The 19,179-nt window shown below is 40.6% G+C and overlaps 1 protein-coding gene across 1 annotated transcript in view; it reads right to left on the bottom strand.

Annotated features, from left to right (window-relative positions):
• Positions 1-19,179, bottom strand: part of TBC1D9 (TBC1 domain family member 9) — a 404,439-nt gene that overhangs the window by 229,971 nt on the left and 155,289 nt on the right. Inside the window, exons 3-4 of the mRNA XM_069242582.1 lie at positions 7,706-7,824; positions 2,375-2,603 (exon numbers count right to left, since the gene is read on the bottom strand). Of these exons, the coding sequence (XP_069098683.1) occupies positions 2,375-2,603; positions 7,706-7,824 (348 nt within the window). The remainder of the gene's footprint in view (positions 1-2,374; positions 2,604-7,705; positions 7,825-19,179) is intronic.

Raw genomic sequence — 19,179 nt, 5'->3', positions numbered from 1 at the left:
AGACATCATGTAATGTCACTTTTGTTCACTTTTGTGTCTTCATTTTATTCAACTTCACTTTGGAATAGATCATAAAAACAACAGCCAACGCGTTTCATCCTCAACATAGGACTTCTTCTGTCATATGCATGTATATAAATTATATGTTTGTGCTATGGCTAGTGTATGTATACAGTGTGTCTGCTTTTTATATATTTTTGTTATTTTTTTGGATACACATTTATGTACATATTTACAATTAGATATGTGGGGAAGGTTCAATTTTTGTCTTCCTCTCTATAGACTTATTTTGTATATATGTTTGTTTTGTGGTTGAATATTGAATGCAATTGTCCCTTGCTGTCTTTTCTTTTCCCATTTTTTGTCCTTGTATTACTAATAGTGATTATGTGTTAGCTGTTTTACACGGTTAAGGTTGTTTTATTCTTTAACATTTTAGAAAAAAAGAGTATTTTTTCTGTTATTTAATGTATAGTGGATTGTTATTTAGGATATTATTCTTATTGCATTGCAGCCCTGAAGAAGTCCTATGTTGAGGACGAAACGCATTGGCTGTTGTTTTTATGATCTATTCCAATATGAAGTTGAATAAAATGAAGACACCAAAGTGAACAAAAGTGACGTTACATGATGTCTGGACTTTTTTGACATTTTAATCCTGATGGTGCACTATCAAAATACTCTACATTTGTAATCCCTCGTGGACTGGCTGTTTGGCGGCAGGTGCCGTGATAAGTGCACACATGGAATGATAAAAACATATATGTATATTTTCAAAAAATTGCGGTTTTACCCTCAGGATAATAGGTGATATGGGCAGGTGCATTGTTCATTTAGACCCGCTACCAATAGCTTATCAGTTTTGTATTTCCCGAAAAGAGAAGACTGCTTTAGGTTCCTTTGTGGAGTTCAAGTGCATGAGTGACACCATGCTTCCGAAACAAACTGTCGTCCGCCTCTCATATCGGTGCAAAGTTGCCCCAATGTCTTCAAACTCAAACCTCTTTCCCTTAAAAACATGAATATATATATATATATATATTTGTGGTCCCTAGATAACAGAGATTTCTGCTAGGATAGCTGGTACTCTGCCAACATCAGCCACAGTGACAGGGAGCTCATGAAAGTGAGAACATAATGACCACCAAGAACCAACATAACGGGAATAGAAAACACTGACCACAGGCTGAGAATGACTCCTCGCTGAATCAGAACATGTTCTAAAGGAAACAAACAGAAAGTTTACCTAACCCCGCTTCAAACAATACATAAAATGACACCAAGCATGGGAAGTGAGGGAGGATGACTGTTTTTGAAAGGTTCCCTTCCCTCTTCCATCTATCCATCCAACCATTCATCTAACCACACTTCCATCTATTCACGTTTTCATCCATCCTTCCACACTTCCATCTTTCCTTACAGTCATTGGATTCACCAAGCCATGATTTTACCTTTTATTCTATCCACCTAACACATCCAACCAAGCATTTATACTTTATCCCATTCATCCATGCATGCTTCCACTCTTCTATTCATCAGTTAACCCATTCATCCTTTTACTCTTCAAGCTACCTTTGCATCCGTCGTCCATCTCATAATGGCTGGTGAAACTACCATCTAGTGGGCAAACCAACAATTTTGCAATCTTGGAACCTGGGTTCTAAACCTGTCTTAGCCACTTGGCTGGTTCTGGGCAAATCATCTGATCTTCCTGTATCTAGCCATTGTAAATATAGGAGATGCAATTTAATGGTGTAATACAAAATTATGTCAATTTTAAGTTCACAATCGTATAATGACTCTCAGCACCTCCTGTTAATAAATGGCATTGCAATGCTCCCAGGGCTTAGTTTACGCTGTACGAACACTATTGCACATGTTACATTATTAAGCACAATGGATGGACCAATATCATTACTGACAGAATAACCCCATCCCCAGGAACCCCCTGCAATAGGTCTCATTATAAGGGTCAGACTGGGAACAGCCTTGTAAACAATGCTTAAGCCAGCCCAGCTCCCTTCGTCACCTCGTGCAATTTCTCTTCCCATCTATTCATTCAATCTAGCTCTTCTATGTTCCCTCTCTCTCTCTCTCATCACATTCTCCCTACCTCCTCGCTCTCTCTTTCCTGAAGCCTCCCTGTTCCTGCTGCAATTAACCTCGTGGACCTGGGTAAAATTACACCGAAAGTGCCCATGGGCTCGTAACCCACCAGAGAAATTCCCAGTGGGAAAAAAGGACTGTCCTGTTCTACCCATCACATAAGGTCTCAGGGCAATTTTCCATAATCACTGAAGCCTAATATTTATTGCAATCCATTTTCAGATCATCTTTAAAGGAACTCAACTTAAACATATACCACTGTACCTACCTTCCTTTCCCAAAAGGAAAGAATAAAAGCAGAGGTGGTTAATGCTGAGGTACATCCAGCCTTGCCGTGGGACTTTCCCCTTCCAGTAACTGCACGAGTAGTAGTTGACCAGCTTCTCCTCCTCTGGCATGCCAAAGAGCTTATGGAATTTCACAATGGCTTCCTTGAACTTATCTGTGTCATCATCTTCCTTAATGTTATTGATTTTTTTATATTCAGCTATTATGCCCTAGAAAAAAAAGCAAACCAATTTCTCCTGGATCTCTAACTTGAACAATCAAGTCCCAAACATGAATTCAGGAAAATAGTATCACATTCTGCTGTACAATGCTGGTCAAAGTAGTGGAACTGAGGAAGCAGACAACCATTGAAAAATGAAACCACAAGTCATCCTCTGAAAAAGTTTGGGGGGAGTGGATTAATGGCATGGGGGAAACCAGCAGCCTTCTGCGATGTTGCAAACATATCTTTGCAAAACTACTCCAATGACCCACACTGTTTGTAAATGTGTGCAACTGCTCAACTATCAAGATACTATTCGCTTACTATCCTTTTATTGTGTGTTGGCCTGTATGATTTTGGTGAGCTGTGATAGTTTGGCTCTCTTCTTTTGGGATCTATTAGAATAAGCACCAAAGCATGTAGGCCCTGTTTCAGAGAGTTCCATTACAAACAGTCCATCCCAAACTGCCGGGCCAGGTCCTCCCTTAACCACAACACAAGCAAACCTGGACCGGTTTCACCCTTGTCTGGGCTCATCAGCCAGGTATAGCTTGGTTCCAGTGCCACAGTGTGCATTGGACCACATCTGGGCATGCTTCAGGGAGGAACTGGCCTGGCAGCTCGGGATGGACTGTTCCCATGGAAGCGGTTCCCATCAATTACATTTTGTATACTTTAGTATGCTGCCCTAGTGAGACAAGTATGCCTAGACGTGAGTCCTGTGCACTCTGTCACTGGAACCAAACTATACCATGCTGATGATCTCTAAATAGGGCGAAACCAGTCCTAAGTTGCTTGTGTTCTGGTTCAGGGAAGGCGTGATCTGGCAGTTCGGCTGGACTTTTCCCATTAGAGCATGGTCAAGATTGATTTACATATGGCTGGGCCCAAACAGTGGTGGCATCGCGTGCAAAATAACGATGGACTGGGATGTGGCCCCGGGTAATTACCAATGTCTGAGATTAATTCAAATACTTCATCCATCACTTTTTCTGACCTTTTTTCTGTACTTGTTACCATAAAGACTGCAACATCTTACCACATTAGTCAGGCTCCACACTTTTGCAAGTGTAATTCTTCCTCACTTTGGCTTAGGAAAGGCTATTCTTGTGATACAGAATTAACCAGCGAAAATAAAAATAATTTGCCATAATATGACACAGGAACAGCTTTTGGTAAGGCTGTCATTTTCTGCCTCTTACATAACCAATTTGAACTTGGTGGCAGATACCTGCTGCATGGCTAAGCTTTCTACAGAGAACCAAAAATGAGTTCTCACATTTTCCTCCAGTCCTAGAAACAAGCGAGTACGTGTGAACAAGTTGCAGATCTGAAGCTCACCCAAAAGAAAGAAAATCTGAGCTTCAGACCCCTTCTTTTTCCAGTTTTTTGTCAAAATCTATTTGTCACTGATCAATTGCCAGGTCAGAAAAAAAAATTGAACCTTGCCACTGCATCCTTTAACTTGACAGTCGGATGTTGACGTTATTCAGAGGCTAGCTTTCACACAGTATCCTGCCTTATGTTGTGGTATCTGAATGTGAAAAGGGAATAACCAGAGTGGGTTCCTTTTAAGCTGTGAAGTCACATAGAACTTGCCAGGCTAATGCCTGGAGAAGTTAGTGTAGGAGTGCTTACAAAGGGTGTATTTACTTTTAACAAGATGGTGCTGGAAGGGGTGGGCTTTGGATGGTGTCAGGTAGGAGGGACACAATCATAGACATAGGTCCCATGTGCCATTCAGACTAGTTGAGAAATTCATCTTTTGTTACAGAATCTTTAATACGTTACATGTACTGTGCCACCACCGTTGGAGGGCACACAGAGGCTGTACAAGAATTTTGATATGATTTTAGGATTTGTCCAGGGAATTTAGTCAATAACCAGTGGGTCAGCTCTAAATATGCTTCATGGCTACAGAGAAGAAAAGACGACAATATGCATCAATTCCATACTGACCCAAAAAGGACAGTGGAATGATAGCCTCCAGTTTTCTGCTGGATCTGTAGACCTGAAACCATTCAAAAATATGAGGAAACATAGTGCCATAATGAAAAAAAATGAAAACAAAAGTCCACTCCTCATACAGATCCAGGACTACCCAGAAAAAGACTGCCTTCTTCCCCTGTTCCTGAGGGAAGGCAAGAAGGCACAAGAGACAGAAAAAGCAGGGTCCACCTGCAAGAGAGTCAGCAAGGTCAGTGAATACTACTACGGGCTACTGTCCAGTCGTGAGTGAAAAACAGCCTTTTTCAGACTTAAGCCCATGGCCACCTTAAGTCCCAAATGTTTTTTGGGGAGCTGAAGAACTGAATATTTACTTTCAACAGACTTTTAAATTAATTACACCTAGATGTGAGTGCAGCTAAGAAGAAAATAAAAATATTTAACTAAAAACGTCTGCTTTAAAAATATTCCCAGGTTGGCATTGCTTTGGTCCAGTGACCAACACAAAGTGTACTGTTGCCCGTAGCTGCCGTTTTTGAAAATCACAGCCATTTCACTTGTGTGGTGAAACTCTTAATTCCAAGAATTGCCATTCATTCGAAAAGTACCCCAATTCATTTTCTGAATATTCCCTTGTCCTACATCATATTCATTGCTATGTCATGTAATCATTAAACCAGCTGTTAAGTAGGCTGAAGCACTGGATAGTGGAAAATCAGGTATTAAGTCATCTTCAGGCAGGGTTCAGAGACAAGGTCAGTACTATCGATCAGGTCTTCCCCTTTTCTACTATAAAGTGGAAGACCGTAGATGTGGATTCAGGCCACCTCTTTGTGGCATTTGTTGACTTGAAATCCGCTTTTGACCTTGTCCCACATCCCAAACTGTGGGAAGTCATGAGTAAGGCTGGAGTCCCCGGCTCCATGATTAATATAATTAAAGATCTTTACTCTGGCAATTTGCCAAAGTACGATGGGGCCCGGCAGGTGATCTGACTTTAGCATTTCCCACTGTTCGTGGTGTGAGACAGGGTTGTGTCCTTGCGCCCACCCTGTTTCTCCTATTTATCAATGCTTGTATTCCCTACCTTTTGGATTGTCCTGGTGATGCCACTAGTATGGGAGGCCAGAAGTTCCCATGTCTTCTATTTGCTGATGATACTTTGCTACTTTCCCGAACAGCCATGGGCCTTTCAAGCTTGCTTGCAAGGTTCATGGAGTTCTGCAAAGATCACGGCTTGGAAATCAATTCATCAAAAACGAAATACATGGTGTTTGGGGACAAAATGCAGAAAATGAAGAGACCTGTTTATTTAGAAGGTGTTTTTTTGGAAAGAGTGGGCAATTTTGATTATTTAGGTGTAAAATGAGAAGATTCACACCACTGGCGTGCCCATCTCCAGAAATCATTAATGTGCCTGAAGCAAAGGGCGGATGGCATTGTGAAATTTGCAACCAGACCCCCAGTTTTGCCGTGACTCCTGCTCTTGAAATATATAAATCACAAGCCGGGGGGGGGGGGGCTTTACATGGTGCTGAGTTATGGGGTCACTGCAATTTGGAGAATCTGGTTAGGGCGGAAAAACAGTTTTTGAAGATGCTGTTAAAAGTTCCTTCTAGCACCCCATCTTTGCCTATCCAAATGGATTTAAATCTTTTTCCAATTAACCAGAATGCTGCTTTAAGGCCACTTCTGTTTTAGATTCGGCTATGTTCATCAGATGCCCACATTCCATTTAGATGTGGGCTGCCCAATCTGGTGGGCCCTAACATCAACACTAAAATTAATTGGTGTGCCTATTTTCAACGGTCTTTATTTCATCTCGGTCTGGGGTCCTACTGGAAGGATCCCTCTTCTATTCCTAAAACTGCTGTTCAGACATTGAAGGATGCTTTTTGGCTCAAAGTTCAAACTGTTCAATTGGCTGAAGTTGTGCCCTTCTCTATGTCTGATAGCTTTCTACAATTCAAATGTTATTATGAGTTCGAGCTCTTTATGGATGCAGCACTCTCTCCATCTGCGCGTGCGCTTTTAATTAGATTTAGACTAGGGTCCCTCCCTCTGTGTTCTTTAACTTACAAATGGTCCAGTTCCACCAATAAGTCTAAGTTATGCCTGATGGGACGTAAGAACGAAGAGTCTGATCTACATGTCCTTTTTCAATGCCGTGCATATGACAAACAAAGGGCCTTTTGGATCAGTCCCTTATGAAAACAAATGGGTTTTAGGAATTGTTCATTAGCCGAGAGAATTTTTAAATCTGATTCATCTGTACAAATAGTTCATCCTGTGGCAAAATTTCTTGAATCAATATGGTGTTTCAGATTAGCGACTTTAAAGAATAAGACTAGGTAGTAGTTCCTAGAATTAGGTATTATAGTCCATATTTATTGTATCTAGGTGTAAGTCATTAGTTTGATATTTTCCGGGACTGGATGTTTTTTAAGTATTATATTATTGGAGACAAATCTTTTTCATACGTTTGTTTTATCTTGGTTTTAACATTTCTCTTTTTAGTGTTTGCTATCCGTTTTACTGCAACACCTTTTATAATCTCCTTTTTGGATTGTTATGTATTGTACTTTTATGGTATGTTTTCTACCGAAATAAAGTAAAGTGATGATGATGATGAAATTATTATTCACAAATGGATACTGACACAAAAAAGAGGGAAAATCATTAATTACAAAGCAAATGGTTCAAAACCACAAAATCATTAAATCACACTTTCAGATCATAACAGAGTCCAAATATTGATCTGAGGTATCACGGAGATCTCCCCATAATAAAGTCCACATTTTAGAAAAATAAATCTCCTTAAAGCCAGAGATTTACAGCTCCTTATGCTTAAGCTATTGTGGTGATCATAGCATCCATGTTTTGTTCTCTGAACGCCAGATGAATGCATAAGACCATCCTCAGTACGAAGTGTCGTATTATGTACAATTCTGTGATTTATCTCTTCCTAGAATTCTGTGTATTTGCACATTTATGGTGAGCAATATCTTTTGGATCCATTAACTGGTACTAGATTGGTAATTTCATTTATTGTGGGTATCTACATTCACTGTGACGTTATCTGACAAGGATCTACGTAATTGGCTAAAGACAATACACCCTCCCCAAAATACACAGTGTATGCAGTTATATCATGTGCAATACCTGGATCTTTCCTTTCACAAAGGTGGTTATATCATTTTCATTCTCAAAAATGGATAGCGTCTGGAGCAGATTCTGCTCAAGCCATTCCCAGTGTTCAGTGATTTCTTTCCTCGAGCCTCCTGTAAATAGAAAAAGAAAGTTTGTTCATTGACCTTCACACAAATTAGTGGCTGGCAGGACAATATGCATTCACTTTTATTTTACATCATATTTCCGTTCCACTGAGACTTTACCTCGCCATATTTTTTTTTGTTTTACAAATAATGTAAACCAGTAATTTAAGAAGGCTCTCAGACATTGAGAACTTAGTCATCAGCAGGTGAAATATGAAGGCTTTGTTCCATTATAGATGTTCATGGTAAGTCTTTGCATTCTAATTGCACAATCAAGGATCTTACTTGCCATTTCCATGGAGATACTAGTAACATTAATGTTAGATTTCCATTTATGTAGTCAAACTATTCCCCCAAAAACTGGCACTCTCATTGCCTTCCAGAAGTAGTCATGTTTAAGAAAATGTCACTAATCTACTACCAATTTTGGAAAAGGTCAAGCTGAAAATTATATCCTACAGCAATCTTGGGAAAACATCACTCACCTATTATAGAAGAAAGAACAAAAGTTGACACACTGTGAAAGGGGACTTCTTTCCACCAAAAAGAGAACAGGCATAAGGGACTAAGAAGATGCTAGTTTGGCAACAAATGAAAAAGTGAAAAGTAGTAGGAAAATATGCTTCCTTCATTAAAAGATTTCCCCTTTAGTGAGACCACTGCAATACTGGCTTGAAGACTCACATCATGTTACAGCATGAATATCAAACATGGGGGGGAAGAGAACAAAGTCTTTAAGTGGAAATCCCAAGATGCTCCTGTCCTCTAGAACTGACCTAGAAGTATCGGGGGTCCTTTCATATAATCTGCGATACATGGGCGACATCAACACATTGTGGACTTTTACTACAAGTTATAAGAGTCTCAAAATCCACACAAACATGAGTAAAATATATTACCTTACTTTGCTGTGGGGTTATTTTAATGCTTTGCATTGGCACACTTATGTTAGCTTTGGCCTGTGGCATTTTACCTAGTTAATTTACTTTATTCCTTTTATTTATGTTAGCATGACTTCATTTTAGTGGAGATGTCTTATTATGTTTATCAGTTGTCATTCCATGCAGACTTTATTAGCTCTTGTGCACGACATTTCATCCTGTGCTCTGCCCAAGGCTGTAGATTATATTTTACTGAGTACTGCCTGTTCAAAAGTATGATGTGTACCCTACCCAGAAAAGACGCGTCATCACGTTAGGGCAGTTCTCAGAAAAACAACATGCTTTGTTATAAAACAACATGCTGCCACAAACCAGGATAGAGGGGACATTCCAGCCCGCCATCTCATGCTCCATCCACTTGGGAGGACTACCAGCAGACCATCAGGCAAAAAACCCTGTTTATTATTCAGGTATGGAGATGGGGCTTCCTTGCAGAGACTAGAACGGGCAGATTAGAGCTAACAGTGCTATTGCTCTCATGTACATTTGTGGGAGTGCAGTTAGGGATTTTATATTCACTAATGTGACAGGACACTGGGGCTTTTTATCGGTTTCAAGTTTCTTGTTGCTATGAAAACTGTGTTGTGTTTCATCTTTCTAATAATTGCAATTCATAACTTTATGTAGAACACAGTTGCTTCAATAAATGTATTGAACCAAATCTTGCTTCTGTTTGTCTTTGCATGTATGAGGCTTACGTAACTGAGATAAAGAGGGTAAAATCTGTTCTACCACGTTTCCCTGAGGAGTCAGTGTCATGAGTCAGGCTGCCACAAATCATCTTTACTTTTGGGTTTGGATGAGGTGCTGCTAGCTAGCCAAAAGGGTTAGACCGACAGTTACCAGATGGCGCGGGATACTCAGTGTGGTTATGAAACCGGCAGTCTCATCCCCATGATGACAGTTCTATTTGCACAATTACTGAAAAATGTTCACATGGATCACTGACTTCTAACTTTGGAGAGAAGTGTAGCCACACTATTACAAGCTAGTGAGAAGGAGAAAAACTGTGTGTGTATCTGTGAGATTGAATGAGGGAAACCTCATCTCCTCAGCTCCATTTAATATCCCTGACAACTCCTCAGAAATATGCTTAGCAATGCCCACGTCCACAGATCTATGTGATCCTTATACATGAAGTAATTATGCTCACTTATTAAAGGTTCCACACATTTAGACAGAACAATTGTGTAGTTTAGACATTTCTACCTACATAAACCTCTCCTAAGTGACAACAGCACTGGGTATGACATTTTCCAAGCACATGTCACATTTTCACATTTCTGCATCGAAGAAGGTTTTGCGATCAGATTCATCATGCTTTTAATGGTGACAGTCATGGCCTTTGTACACACTTACAAGAAAGAGAGCAGAATGGAATTGTGCCTTCTCATGTGCACCTTGTGTCATGGCACTGTTCACAGCCCCTAAGGGTTTACTCCAAGCTGTACCTTATGGTGGACCAATATGCACAGTGCTAGAATCTTAATCCAGGTTCACCTGGTTTTGGTGGCTGTCAGGAAGCCATCATGCTTCAGGTCACCCACACCACATTCTAACACTAGCCTAAGGGCGGTTATAGCTAACCAAGTCTACTTCTAGAAAACAGTTATGCAATAAGCAGTAATATTTATTTATTTTAGGGTTAGGATATAGCATGAATCTAGCAATAGGGAAGGAGGGGTGGAGGGTTTCAAAGAGAACATTTTCTACTTTAGCAGAAGCATGTCCAATATGAGAAGTGGAAATTGAACAGTACTGCTTGTGGGATCTGGTTTAGAAACATTACAGAAACCTGGATGTGATAAGAAGGGGGTGGGGAAGAGGACATAAAATTATAATAATAGCACACTGTGGGGTTGGCTTTTTACTTTACATATATTTAGAATGAATCAATGTGCCCATGAGCACATTATATTTTTGGTAAAGTGTACAACAGAAGAATTAAAACACTGAACATAGCCACATAGACATTAGTCAACATATGTTTCAAAACGTGTGCTGGAGCCATCTCTTTAAGACCACCAGATGTCGACAAAGAAGATAATATGGATGTGTGTGCCATCATGATGAAAGCACTACATCAGTGAGCCAGCATGTGTTGACAGTAACAAAACTCACAACAGGGCACCCCAAAATAGATTTTGGTGGTCAAACAAATGCCTCTTTTGCTTTTTCTTTTCTAGACACTAGGAACCAACTGCATGTTTGTCAATCCCCCTGTTGCAAAGTACACCAAGCTGGATCCCATTACTGGCCCCTGGTTGAGGTCTGAAGCAGACAGAACCCAGAGGGAGGAGCGATTTCAATTCATGATCCTTCCTGCAGCACTCTGGAGCACTTGAATGATGCCACTGACAATCCTTCATAATCAATACATCTACCACTGCATAATACCGACAGAGCTAAAACTCTCAAACTCACTAGCGCTTGGCAAAAAGGGCTATTTTAACATTCCACCAGTTGGTCTCCCTCAATTTTCCTTGGCCTTGTTCGATAAGGTACTAACATTGTTCCCATCTCCTGAATTTTCTGACATTTCATATTACCATCAAGTTGGTTATCTCTTCATCAAAAACAGAGCCAGATAAAAGCTACGGATACTTTTATTCAAAGTAGTGAACAGAATGATTACCAGCTATCATTCTGACACTCTTACCTTCTAAAAGCGAGATCCACAGATTTTAACACTTTGTCACTCCAAAACGTCTGTGTGCTCCCTCCAACTTGAGGTCACTCTAATTTTAAGTCCCATTTCACTGGTCTTCCAAACACCAGACACTTGATTGACCCCCTTCTCCGCAAGAGTTCAAAAAAAGCACAGAAGCGTCATATTTGTGACTAGAAAGACTCGAATGATTACTGACACACAATGCTCTAAATACGCATACTTCATGATTGCTTTACACACTGGCTTTTGAAGCATTATATTCCGATGTGTCTCTATCTTTGCCCATGATATCTTTACAACAGCAATCAATATCACAATGTTCAGTTTTATGTTAATTGCACTACCCTCAGTGTTAATTATACTGTCACTGCTTATGTTTATGTTTCTAATCGAAATGTTACTGATGCCAAATAAATAACATTTTATAGAGTGGTGATGGCAGTTTCTCATCACAAGTGAGAAGCGATTTCACAAACATAAGATTTGGCGTATTCAATTAACTGCGTCATAATGGTGTAAGAGGCCCTCTATCAACAGAATATCAGATCCAGGGAACAGTTCCAAGGAAGACAATGGTTTCATCTCAGCTTTGGTCGCAAAATGTCCAAGAGGTTAACTCCAGCAACCTTCATTTAACCTTCAAGTTAACATGCTTCCGATAATACGAGTAATACGAGTGAGTGATTGAAATGCAAATTTGGTTCAATAAAAACTATATCAAGTAAAATAAATGGACGCTGCAGCCCTTCATTTCTGTAGGTGGCTGCAAGTGGGGGGAAAAAAGACACCCATTTTGGGGGCTTGGACTTATTTTTTATCATCAAGGTTTGACCCAGAGCAAGAGAAAAGAAACGTAGGAAAGGGAGAAGGAAGAAAAGGATGGAAAAACAGTAATAAAGGAAAAAAGCAAATAAAAAAAAAAGAATCTGCAAGAGTGAGATAAACAGGCACGAAAAGTAGAATGATGAAACAAAGAGGCATGAGGTGGAACCTAGCGTTTGGCAGCGCAAGTGATGTGCTCCTAAGAAAATCTTTGTGCTCCTGCGTGTTTTTTTACAACTTACTAGTGGCACAAGGTGAAAATGAGCTAGAACCTAAATACATATGAAAGTCCTTTAGCAAAATAGGGGAATAAAGGATACCTCTTGGGATACAGAAGTTCAGTGAAAAAGGACTGAGAAAGACCACACTTAAAAGCACGCTCAGTGTTTGGGCTTTTTAGTGGAAAAAGCCGAGAGGCTCCTCGGCAATGGCACAGAACTGTTGGTCCACCCCCGCCCACCCCCTGACCCCCCACCCCACCCCACCACCTCCTCTTGGGGCCAAGAGCAAGGAGACGAAAAATAAAACAATAGTTTCATATCGTTTTATTTTTCATCTGCTGGCTTAGCCAGCAGTGCAGGGAGGGGCTGGGGCTGGGTCATGAGAGGTGGGAAAGGGGACAGGAGAGAGTGCACCTAAGTGTGCATGCGTGTTTGGCCAGCCATCATAAGCTGGTCAAACACACATGCGCACTTTGGTTTCTCCAACCCAGCTGTGTACACAGCGGGGCTGAAGAAACTGCACAGGCCCCAGGGTTGTGTCTGAGCGGCAGTCCAAGACGCTCCGACCAATACTGATGTCGCTTTCATGCTAGGTTTAGCATGAAAGCAACGCCAAGGTTGCTGGGGAGCCTGTGCCTGTGTTCCAGTGAATGCTGGGACACCTGAAGAAGAGCACAAGGCGGCAGGAGGCAGCAATCTGGTGACAAGAAAGACGTGTTTTTTTTCATTTTAAGTTGTTTTCCCCTTCACTGTTGTCCTCCCACCAACCCCCCTCACCGCCCCTTGACGTTTGCGGCAGCTGCCGCTGGAAATAAGTATTGATTGTAAAAGGATCTACCTGTGGAGGCCACAGAAAAAAGATGTAGAATTTAGATGCCGCCAAAAACTCGAAATTACTGAAAACCAGAAGAAAATCAGGATTGCCATCAAGACTGAAGACTCTATAAACATTTCTGACACAGAGATTAAGGTGCGCTATGAATAAGGACCTTTGCTCTGAATGGCACACAGCAGGTTCCAGATTTGTAGCCAGTTTACTGTGAGGGGTTTTCTTTCATTACAATGGGCTGTTGTCCCTGCTCAGTGTTAACAAGCATCCCTTTTTAGGTTGAGCATGGCAGTGCGCAAGCACTGCTTTTCTGACGTGTTAGCATGTATATGGGCTTTTAAAAACACCCACATCACGCCCATCACATCACTCGTTCGTGGGCTTGCCCTTCAAAAATGCTTTGATGACATTGGTAAATAGTTTACGTTTGTCGCTCATTGGGAAGATTTTGTTACCGTCTTGGACATCGCTCCTGTTACATGGCTAATTGCACTTTTGCCGATAAGTTTGACTGCGAGCTAACTTCTTTCTCCTTTTGCGTTTCTCCACGCTGATGCTGTGGCGCTTTGAATCGGCTCGCTTATGTAAAACTGTTTTACTTTTATTGTTCAATTTATGTGGCAAGAAAAGTCCGGTTAGGAGTTTACAAAGTTAATAGCTAAGCTCAAGCAAATGCGAGACCGGTTGCATTGCAAATGCTTGTTTCAGCACTGTTGCTTGTTTGGAACCAGACCATGTCTGCACTGACATGCTTCTGCTTTCTCTTTCGACCACGGCTCCACTGCAGTGGGAATAAAACAAAATCCTCTTGATGCTGACATATTGTAGAAGTGCTGCTGCCACTGTAGAAATGTTAGTTTCACCAAAAAACTTTGATCACATGACCTATCCACTAGAAAAGGAAACGTTCACAATGAGGTTACTACGCCAGTTGAGTATGACCCTACAGTCATGTTCCAATAGGACAAGCATGGAATGGCTATCTCCCATTGACACTGTTTTTGCATTTTTATCTTCCTCCTTCTCAACTGTCTGTTTTTCTCTTGCTTGTAATTGCTCACCGCATGGCCATCATACAAAGGCAATTTTGAGGATAAACATAGTTTAGTCCCTAAAGAAGAAATACAAACGTATAAGCTCAGTCAGGAGAGATTTTCTCTACATGTAGGATGGAGCTTCTCTCACAAAAATGAAAACGCCAATCGTCCATCTGTTATCAAACTACAGAGGACATTGGATTCATTCAGAGAGGTCGAAAGGATCAATTAGAGAGAGACACCTTCATTTATGTACCAGTATGTCATACATAGATATATTGGTGCACATCCTAGTATTGGCATGACTTTGGGGTGCCATTCGTTTCTAGTAACTTTGCAACTTGGTTTCAAAGATGTTATCGCAGATTGGAGTCTAGTTTATTTTGTGAACTGTGGTAAGTAGCAGGAAGTATGAAGATAATTGAGGTTTTGCTGTTGATAATTATATGTTTTATAGTTGAGTGGGGTATGGCCTGACAACTAGCTATACTTCTGGGCTTCTGCATTTCCCGGAAAGTTTGTATTTTTGTGAATAAACTGGAAGTAATGTATGGTGCAGCAAAGGCATGATATCTAGCTGCTAGTTTACCTGGACTGTGCTAGCTGGGTGTATGAATTCTGTCTAAACCTGTACTGTAAGTGTGATGGTCCGAGCAGATGCAATTGTTTAATGCTGTTGTGGGCACGTTGATTTGTTGCATATGTGATGGGTATAATATGTTATAATTCAGCTGTTCTATCTATTTTGTAGGTGGTTATGTTACTGTAAAGTGCTGTTGTGGCCCCCTAACAGCTTTTCAAGGAGTATCTGGGCTTTGCTAAGTGTGAGCGCTATGTTCTGTTCAAACTCTTCTGTTGAGATGACCTGTGGACCATTGCCAAGGACAGATGTGGCTAATCTTAATTAAAAGCAAACACGATAACAACAGATACATTGGTGTTTCAGCACATACTTTTTTTGCGCTACTGAGTGGCCTGCATTTTACCCCTTTGCGGTTTTTGTCTCCGAACAGACCAGCGAGATTCGTGACCGAAAGTGTTGTTTTGGATATGAGACTGACGGACTTAAGTAGTGCAGCCCGCGGGATGTGGGTTATCACTTGCATCCAGTTAGATACTGCACTGTAATCCCTGGTGCCTGCAATACTGCTGGGTTGTGTTTTTTTCTGGGATTTGGGATGCCTGGTGGAATAGGTACAATTGACTTAGGAACTATCATCAGGAATAGAGATACAGGTTAGTAAGGGTGCAGGGCGGGGCTATTTACATTCAATGACAGACCAATATAATACCATGTGACTAATTTAATTAAGCATTTCAACCCATGTCCAAGAATAAAAATGCTGTTAAAAAGAGGTTGCGGAAATGGACTGGTTGGCAACTCAGAATACATTATTAAAACTCATAACCAGGATTATAAAACTTATGTTCATTTAGTTGTTGTGCCACACTGTATATAATATTTCATTCCAAATGAAAGCCAATCCCAAACATGTAAACTCTTCCAATCATTTAGAGTGCCATTTTGTAGCAATTTGGCTTCACAAATGGTAAAGTGTTTAAAAGGGTTGATTCTGAGAATCTAGTATTTGTGTTTGACACAAGTTGATCCAAGAACCTGGTAGGTGGCTATTTAACTGCAAAATTATACAAACATTGACAAAGCAAACCGATCTTAACCAGGGCTGAACTGGCCTATTGGGCAATCTGGTAGTGCCGGAAAGGCTGGTCTGACAAGTCAGTGTATGGGCTGTTTTTCTGGTGTTTGTGGGCTGTAATAGGCCGATTTATATTGGTTTACCTCTGATATTAAAACAAAATTACCTGCAATAATCACAAAAGCATGCAGTCCATATACCTCACAAAACAATTATACAGCATATCTTTACAAGTTTAAAAGTGCCCTGATTTGCAAATGTTGCCCACTTTTTTTGGCTATCTGATTCGCTAATGGGAGCCACTTTTGATTTGGTGCCCTGGCAAATAATCTATCCAGGTTGGCCCTGATCTCAACATTAAAAGGCAGAGATTTTGTTTTTTGCCAATGCTTTTTTACATTGCAAAGCTGGCAATCTTGAAATTTCTGTACAGAATAACCATTCTAAGATGGCTGCCGACTGATAGACGTATTGTGTCAAGTGTGCACAGTAATACGCATGTGCGTATCCACTATGACGGAAGCAGCAATTTTCAATTTACCAATCTAGCATGGTGTACACAACCATTTAAGAATGGTAAATTAATAAAATTGACAGGTGCACACAAAGTAGAAAAAAGTAAATGAGAGGCTCAGCAGCCCTTTGCAGTTGCCAGCCCTCACAAAAAATAGTGTTATATGAGCAGCAGGATGGGGAGTCAAAGCAGGGAGCAAATGGGTGAGGGAGCAGGAAGAATGAAAAGCGTGCGCAGGAGTTGGAATGAACAAGGAAACACATACACTTCCATGGAGTGCTGGATCTAAACAGAAAAAGTTCCAAACATGTATAAAGTGGAAGGCTTCAACTATTCCAACCAGAACACTGCAAGAAGTTCATGCGCAGGACAGAAATTGCAGCTAGGTGTTCATTTCTTTAGCAGGTAACGTTGTACAGAATGAAAAGAAAGGTTGAGTACCTTTCCTTTAAAGCTCTTTACAGTATCTCTCAAGGATATGGTGACTGGTAAAGCTATATGTCCTGAGCCTTAGGGCTCATTGTCTCTAGTACCATTACCCTCAATTCCAAAAGCGAAAGTCCCTACTTTAGTTATTTCAGTACCACAAAATGCTCCTTTCCTGGGTGACTTCTTCTATCGCATCAACTCCAGAAACCACTGATACGTGTTAATGTCTTCAGATACTTCGAAGTTCGAATCTTCACTTCGGTTGAACACATGGGGCATCCAGAAAGCCCCCCCCCCTAGGTCTTTCTCCACTTTACTTTCTAAAGTTAGTACATGAACCTTTTTATGGAGCAATCCTAATTCAGTTTGCACTGACCCTCACAGCCTCTGCAGATACCTGAGGTAGTTTGAAGATTTCCATCAATACCGTTTTCATGAGTACCCTGTTGAGGAGGCATTCAAACAAGGGAACATCAGGTTACATCGGGTGGCTCATCAACTCCCTCCTCTATCTTTGTGGTTTATAGTCTCAGTTCTTTCAGTGTTTCTAAAAAGTGAGGTCCGTAATCTATTTGGTTCAATCTTCCAGTTCTTGTCTTTTAGCCTTTATTATTCCATTAGTACAAAATGTATCATCAATATTTCAATAGGTTACATCATCAGACTGATAGAAGATGACTAGGCTAGCATTAAATAAATTATACTCTGGGCCCAGCTGTACGCAAAATAATAACTCGCACGTGATTGTCTACAGTTAAACCATACAGTAAAATATTTTTTTCTGTGATCAATGCATATTCATTTAGTTGTATTCTTTAATATCCAGGGCTCATCTAACAAATCACCTATTTATGCAACGGCTAGAAGTTATTCAACCTAATGCATTTTTTCATGGACGCATTTAATTCACTTCTGGAAATGATTTATTTTAACTATCATTGTGCCAAGATTGTACACACCTGACCGAACTCAAATGATTAACTGTGAGATACATTATGATGGGAGACTTCTCTCATCAGGTCTTAATAAATTTGATTCTAAAGGTTTCTAAATGTGATTTAGAAACCACGAACCTCGATTCGCCATTCAACCTCTCAAATGAATCCGTAGAGTGGACGGTTCTCAGGAAGTTGGCCAAGCTCAAGCTTATTAAAATAATTAAATGCACAATAAATAGAAAACAAATATAGCATTTACAAGGGAGGACAATACATTGAGGAAAGAGATAAGTACTTACATTTAAACTTAACTCTGAATAAGGGGGAGAATAGACAATAAGACACTACTGGTGGGCCAGAAAACTAACGAAAGACAACCTTGGAAATTGGGTACAAACATTATGATAAGAAAACAACATCAGTACAACAACTTTATGGAAAGCAAGGCAGAATCATTTTATACAATCAATGCTTCATAAAGCTGACAGTCGCCCCCCCCTCCAACATGGAATCTTATTAACTGACCTTCCATATCCATCATCTTCTGAGGTGGCTCGATGATGCCCCGAGTAGGGACAAATATGGACTTGAAATATCACTTCTGGAGTCCAGTGGTGGTGGGTCAGGACTCCGTCACTTGGTTTTCCTGATGGCCCTCGTAAATGGTTGTGCTGACAGTGGCACTAAAAGTTGGTACCAGTCGCTGTAGAAGCCTCATGACAGGGGTTGAAAAACCTCCACTAATTGTTTGTGGAGGCTGAAGTGTGTGGATAGATGGCTGATATTTATGTGCTGATGGGAGACTTAAATGAGGATGAAGCCTTTATGTCAGTTGATGAGGCCACATCATAGTGCAGTTTTTGAATAGATCAGTTTCTGCTGTATGTTAGACTGGCTAGAGAAGCTCGTACTATTCAGCAACGTTTTTTCGCTGATGCTGAGTGGATGTCCTTTATCTTCCCTGCATCTGGTACTTGTTTCGCTTAAGATCACATCAAAATGGGAAAGATTTCTGGATACTGACAGCAGATGAGGACTGGAACAAAACCTGAGTACGTACAAAGAAAGCATCGAGAAATGCTAGAATCCATCTTACTCAATTTAAGTTGTTACTTTTCTGCTGCTGTTCTACATGGAACACAGCCAACACAACGCTGGGAAAACTAAGTTTTAGTGGGGGACAAAGGCTAGGCACCGGGTCTGTCCCTTTGTGATCAGACAATAAGGAACATACTTCTGTTGTGTATGAAAAAGTCAGGTACTTAGGCGTCATATTTCACTGCAAATTATTTCTGGAGTTT

Source organism: Pleurodeles waltl, chromosome 1_2 (genome assembly GCF_031143425.1).
Source record: "Pleurodeles waltl isolate 20211129_DDA chromosome 1_2, aPleWal1.hap1.20221129, whole genome shotgun sequence".
Classification (NCBI taxonomy): domain Eukaryota; kingdom Metazoa; phylum Chordata; class Amphibia; order Caudata; family Salamandridae; genus Pleurodeles; species Pleurodeles waltl.
The sequence above is the reverse complement of the archived record's forward strand: the minus strand, read 5'-3'. Positions and strand labels throughout refer to the sequence as shown.